We start from the raw sequence: 6,767 nt of genomic DNA on the forward strand, positions 1-6,767 counted from the left end.
TTTGGAGCCAACAAAAAACATTTTAATAAAATCATAATATCCCTACATTAAATGACATACCGCATTATCAAAGAAAATAAAATAAAATCCATCATGATACTTATATATCTCTGCTTGTTCAGGCAACTCAATAATGTCGAATTTTAAATAACAAAAATGCAGATTTTCTAAGGGAAAACAAGAAATGAAATAAGATCAGAAAGATGTCACAACACTTGTAAAAGGACTTATCTATGCCTCTGTAACAGGGAACTCAAACACAACATCCTTCCCAGCAAGCTTCCGGTAAACTGCAGAAAAGGTCTCGAGCTTATACTCGGTGTTGTTTCGTTCCTTGGGGTCCAAAAACACCTGCCCATGATGTGTTAGAAAAAGATTACAGAAACATTAGCCTTCAATAAACAACAACAATCGTGGTTAATAAGAACTATTGAACCATATGTAGGTATTGATATAAAAGGATCACAATTCTTTCACTCATCACTTAAGACCTTTTCATCAACATTTAACAGCGTAATAATTATGACAGCACTTTGTACCTTCATTAACTTTGATCCATCAATTGCATATCTAGTGCGCTTCCCAACAATCTCAGCGGGTAAGACAATATCTTCCAGCATTGCCTCATGTACAGCAGTCAATGTGCGGCTGCGAGGCCTCTGAACAGCAGAACCTTTCTTTGGGGGCCTCAATATCCTCCGGGTAGCAATAAGAATCACATCCTATCAATATACATAAACCAAGTTAAAACTCAAAATCAAAACACGTAGTACACACTAACAACAAAAGAAACCACAAAGACATGCCAATTCATGACAAAATATGATTAATTCTTTTGTTTAAAGGGGAACTGCAATTCATGACAAAATATGATTAATTCTCTTGTTTAAAAGGGAACTGCAATGCTTTAGTCTGGAAAGAACACAACTCCAAAGATTATAGCATCTTATGCTAAGAATGAAAATTAAAATTGTTACTGAGTTTCATAATGATAATGCACTTGAAATAAATTGTAATCCAAAAGGCCTAACCCATACTTCATTAAAACTGCCATCCTTCATTACTTCGTTGTAACGAAAAAACTTTGAAGGACTATTTCTCACCTTTCCACTGAACTTCTTTTCAAGCTCCCTCACAAGCTTAACATGAACCTTGCGAAAAGCTTTCCTCAACCGGTACGGGACATGGATAACAACAGCTTTCCGGCTCCCAGACACATCAATTTGGCTGCATGCAAAACGCAAACAGATTACACCAATCATATGGTAGCCAGATACATAAATCACTTTGGAATTAGTGCATCTTAAAAAATCATACATACACTGCTGAATTAATGTAGAGATCCTTGAGGTCACTTTTCAGATCCTGGTTGGTATTCTCCAAATCGAAGAATGCCTGTTACAAACATTCACACATAATTGAATCATGATTGGACCTTTTTGGGAAGCTTTAAAAGTGCAACAAACACTAGAACATTTTAAAACCTGGGCAACTGATTCCTCAAATTCTGTTGGTTCAACATCCTTATCTTTGTGGATCTTTTTCATTGATGTATACATCTTCAAGATCTGCATTGTGGGTTTAATAAAAAAAAGATTGAAAAAAAATTTCAAACAATATGTCATAATTAGAAATCAGATTGAAATTGAAATTGGATGTGTATTTAATATCCATACACAAAATTTGAAGGCCTTAGTAATTTCACAGGACATTTAAGAAGCTAAGATTCAGCCTTAAATTCTATGGTTCAATCTATGACTAGTTCATTACACCAAATTCAAATTCAATAATAAGTTAGATAATTGATAAAGTTCCAAACAAGGTCGATATCATACAAAGCAAATAAGAAAAACTTCAACGTGAAATGCTTCAAACCCTTTTCAGAACGATTTTCTAACAGAAAATAAATAAATACTAATCAACATCATATTCTTAAACCAATTACTAATAATACTTCTTCACTACATTACTTGTAAACTTGCATAAGTCTGATTGATCAAAGTGATTATTAACAGTTTATAACATTAACTGACAACACAAAACCGCATAAATAAATTCCAATATTTAGTTATTTTACCACATTTCACAGAAAATAAAATATATTCAAAATGAGAAAAAATTCAAATAATAGCTGGAAACACTCCATGTTCTTATTAGCTCATAAAATAAAGAATATATTTGTTCATATATATAAATAAAGATGAACAAAACCTAAAACTCATTGTTTGAACATCTAGTGATGAAATTAAATTATTAAAGCTATATAACTAAATCCGACCATAACAGCATTTGTTTTCCCCTTTCCTACAATTTTTCTTAGCAAACAAACAGACGCCAGTAACAGAAAAGAGTAAAAGCCTGTATTACTCTGTTTAGTTATACAAGAAACCTTAACAGACAGAAGAAGAAATCATTTAATAGGCTGAAGTTTCTAGGCAACCAAGCAAGGTGTAGGAAAATGAAAAGGCTGTACCTGAGAGAGAAGCACAACAAAATGCGATGAGATGCTCTCTTTCCGCAGATCAGGAAAAACCCTAGGGTTTCAACCTAAGATGACACTTTATAGTGAGGCACTGAGGGCCACGATTCTTTAGTTCACACGTGGACGGCCATGATTAAGTCACGTAATCACCGTTGGTTTAAAGTTGGGCCGTTGGTTTAGGTACCATCTGGTTTTGTATGGGCTTGTACAATACTGAAACTAACCCATTAAATTGATTGTCACAATAATCGATCTAATAAAGTAGTTCATTTGGTTTTCTTTTTCCGGTCTTTTAAGGGTTCATACTTACAGGTACAATTATTAAAAAATAATAATTACAGATATAATACATCATAAATGATAATTGTTCGATAAACTAAAATCGAAACTAACTCGATATAAATCACAACAAGTTAAAATTAAAAGCTGTAAAACCATCAATTTTTAAAAAATTTAATTACGTTTTATTCTTTTTTCATTTAATTTAGTACTTAAACTTTCAATATGCATCAAAAAGCTTGTACAATACTGGAACTAACCCATTAAATTGATTGTCACAATAATCGGTCTAATAAAGTAGTTCATTTGGTTTTCTTTTCCGGTCTTTTAAGAGTTCATACTTACAGGTACAATTATTAAAAAAAACAATTACAGGTATAATACATCATAAATGATAATTGTTCGATAAACTAAAATCGAAACTAACTCGATATAAATCACAATAGGTTAAAATTAAAAGCTGTAAAAACCATCAATTTTTTAAAAAATTAATTACGTTTTATTCTTTTTTCATTCAATTTGGTACTTAAACTTTCAATATGTATCAAAAAGCTTGTACAATCTGAAACTAACCCATTAAATTGATTGTCACAATAATCGGTCTAATAAAGTAGTTCATTTGATTTTCTTTTTCCGGTCTTTTAAGAGTTCATACTTACAGTACAATTATTAAAAAAACAATTACAGGTATAATACATCATAAATGATAATTGTTCGATAAACTAAAATCGAAACTAACTCGATATAAATCACAACAAAGTTAAAAATTAAAAGCTCAGTAAAATCATCAATTTTTTAAAAAAATTAATTACGTTTTATTCTTTTTTTCATTCAATTTGGTACTTAAACTTTCAATATGCATCAAAAAATCTTTAATTTTTTCAAAAAAAGCAATTAAGTCCTTAATTTTTTTGTACTCAATTGAATATTTAAACTGTCAAAATATATAAAAAATCTCTTTTGACCGTTAACTTTTTAACTTCAATAGTTAACTGTTAAAGTTTAGGATTTAGGACCCTTGATTTTCTCAATTAAACTCACCCTATGCCACAACCACAACGTGATATATGATAAAAAATTATAAAATTAAAAATCAATAAAATTTATTCAAAATTATTAAATTTTAATAAAAATATTAAAAATTAGAAAAATCATAAAAAATAAAAAATAAAATTTTATAAAATAATTTTAAAATAAAATGCATCAAAATAGCCTTCTAACTATTAACTTTAACCGTTGATCGTTAAAATTAAAATGCATCAAAAATACAAAGGTGTGTTTGTCTCATACTTGAACCAGATCATCGATTTAATTTGTGATATGAGATTTTGTATCGACATGAAGAGGTCAAAAAAAAAGGAAAAATTTTGATTTTTTTTTCATTTTTGTCTTTCTCAATTTGTCCGAGAATTATGTACTGTATTTACTTTATAATAATAATAATTATTAATTAATAGCATTTCAGTTTGCATTAAAAAAATTCATTTAATGGACATAAGAAGATAAAAGCATTTAGGCACACAAATGTTCATCTTAGGATCGGACAATTTGACTTCTGAATGACCTATTTTAAATATTAAACTATTAGAAATATTTCATAATTTTTAATATCTAACTTTGTTTTAAAACATTATTTTGTTAATTGGAAAAGAAAAACAGAGAGGCCCAAATCGGATATGAATTGCGTGTAGCTGGAAGGCCTTTGGAGGGAGCCAAGCTTCCACACCTCTAGTTTCATAGAAAGAGCAGTATTGACTTTTCATGAAAACTGAAAATAACTATAAATTCTAAGATACAGCACACTAAACATATATTTTTATTATTTTAAATTAATAAAATTATTGCATGAGTATTTACCGATAACCTTGAATTAATTATAAATAATTATGAACTTAAAAATCATACTTATTCCTTAAATATTGTTATACAATTATAATAAAATATGTAATAATCTGATTCAGATTCGACTCGAAAACCCCCATAAGAGAAGGACCGAACCCCCTTTTGGATCCTTTTTTCTCTACTTCTTCACCCTCTCTCTCAATGTCCACATCTATTAGTTTAGTGCATCAACGAATATATAAACTTTAACTAATAAATGCATAGTTTAATTACTTCATTTTCATAATTTATAAACAAATAAAATCAAATCAAAACTCATTCTTTACGTTATCTTCTCAACAAATATTTATATATATATATATATATGGAAACACTCAGCTCAGTAAGTTATTGCCGCTTGAAGATGACATTTATCTGATTTAGAAATTAAATTCTAATATAAATAACATTTTTTTAATCTTAGACTAGGACGTTTTTTGTAAAAAGAATAAAAAAAAAACCTTATATAGGGAGATAGTAGTAATTTTCTGTCATTCTATTTTCTTCCAGGCAATAGAGTTAAGATTGTAACAGTAAATGTCCCCATAAGTTGGAACTAACGTGTACTTATATACTTCCAAGTTCCAATGACTTAGGCCTGTAATTAATCATCTTCATCCCAAGTCAAACAAATCCTTTTCGAGGGAGCTCTTAATTTGTGGACGAAATGCATTTCAATTGTGCAAAATGCTTGCTAAAAAATATAAACAAATGGGAAATACATGATTTAATAGGGCACCAAATCGATACTAGCTATCAACATTTTCAAACTATATCCAAATTTGGCCAAAGGGCTTCAATTTCACAAACTGGAACCTTTCAATACCTACATTTATAGACATATACTACTATTATATCTTGGTTTGTTAAGGAAGCCTAGCCATTTATGCCTTTACTAGAAATTCAATTAAATGCTTTTGCCACTTACCAAACACAACATCTCACATGCATTCAGTTCATTCTTCTTCTTCTTTTTTTTTCTTTTGCTTCAGTTCAAAATTATTTATATTCATTTGAGTCGGTTTTTTATACTAGAATTCTTTTTACTAATATAATTGGTTGACATATGGAGATGAAAATGAAAGGAATCGGCCAAAACAACAGTGGGAAAGGAAAAGGTGCTCATGCAAGCGCAACTTGGTCAGTTTTCACCCAATTTAAAATGGCAAGAGGTCGGCACGTAAATGTCCCACATTGGTCGGACGCGAGTTCGAATTCACTTTCAATTACAATTGAAAATAACCTTAGTTCGTCCCCTATTGCTGCTATTAGTTTATAAAATGATCTTAACTATTTTTCCTTTTATTTTTATTTTTATTTTTAATTCTAATCATTGAGCTTTCCTTTTGGAACCATAGTACGAAATAAGTGGAAGAAGGCCAATGCTAAAATTTAATTTTTGAAGTGTTTTAAATAGTTATATAAATTAATTAAATTAAATTTTAAATCCAACAACTTTAGATACAAATACTAAGGAGGCCTTTGTATTAAAAGACAGATTGTATTTTGTCCTTCAAAGTGTAAATTGATCATTCCATTAAAACTTTCATTCATACGTGTTATTAAGTGGTGATTTGGCTTCTTTTTTTTCCAAATTCTTTTATGCAAGTAACTTGGAACTAAAGGGCGAGTAATTTCATGTAAAAGTATCATGAAAGTCCTTATACTAGGAGTTGGATTGCATTCTGTTCTCTCTAAATAAATAATAATAAGAAAGTTAGTCCTTGTATGTTAGATAATGAGCAAATTGGTCCTTCTATTAAAAATTCTATCAATTGTTATTGTTATGTGATGAGTGGCTAACAAAGTAACCAAATAGCAACACGTGGTATGCCTCGTATACCTAATGTTGATGCAACAATTTTACCACGTCAACGAATATTTAAAAAAAATTATAAAAAACCATGCCAAGGATAAACTTGAACAAAAATATAGAAAATTATTTGAAACTATAAAAATTTATTATAGTTATTAAAAACAATGTTCATAATGCACTTAGACAAATGATTGTCTAACTTCAAATGAGTTTAAATAATTATTTGTTCAGGTTCATTCTAGAGTGATTTCTTACATAATTATATAAAATTATTTTAAAATTATAAATGATTATTATATTTTTAAAAGC

At 29.2% G+C, this 6,767-nt stretch overlaps 1 protein-coding gene across 1 annotated transcript; it reads right to left on the minus strand.

Moving 5' to 3' along the window:
• On the minus strand, positions 1-2,553 carry LOC105800082 (40S ribosomal protein S7). The gene is made up of 6 exons (XM_012630985.2): positions 2,474-2,553; positions 1,485-1,568; positions 1,322-1,395; positions 1,104-1,227; positions 540-722; positions 1-351 (listed from the first exon to the last, which is right to left on the minus strand). Exons 2-6 carry the CDS (start codon positions 1,557-1,559, stop codon positions 232-234), a joined length of 576 nt encoding a protein of 191 aa, XP_012486439.1. The 5' UTR covers positions 1,560-1,568; positions 2,474-2,553; the 3' UTR covers positions 1-231.
• Positions 2,554-6,767: the final 4,214 nt, after the last annotated feature.

Source organism: Gossypium raimondii, chromosome 9 (genome assembly GCF_025698545.1).
Source record: "Gossypium raimondii isolate GPD5lz chromosome 9, ASM2569854v1, whole genome shotgun sequence".
Classification (NCBI taxonomy): domain Eukaryota; kingdom Viridiplantae; phylum Streptophyta; class Magnoliopsida; order Malvales; family Malvaceae; genus Gossypium; species Gossypium raimondii.

What these genes read in the sequence shown, in the direction of transcription:
- LOC105800082 (XM_012630985.2), bottom strand. Translation starts at nt 1,559, where the DNA reads ATGTATACATCAATGAAAAAGATCCACAAAGATAAGGATGTTGAACCA. An exon ending in TTGAGGAATCAGTTGCCCAG is followed by an intron (nt 1,396 to 1,484) that starts GTTTTAAAATGT and finishes TGTTTGTAACAG; the next exon opens with GCATTCTTCGATTTGGAGAA. An exon ending in AAAAGAAGTTCAGTGGAAAG is followed by an intron (nt 723 to 1,103) that starts GTGAGAAATAGT and finishes GTATATTGATAG; the next exon opens with GATGTGATTCTTATTGCTAC.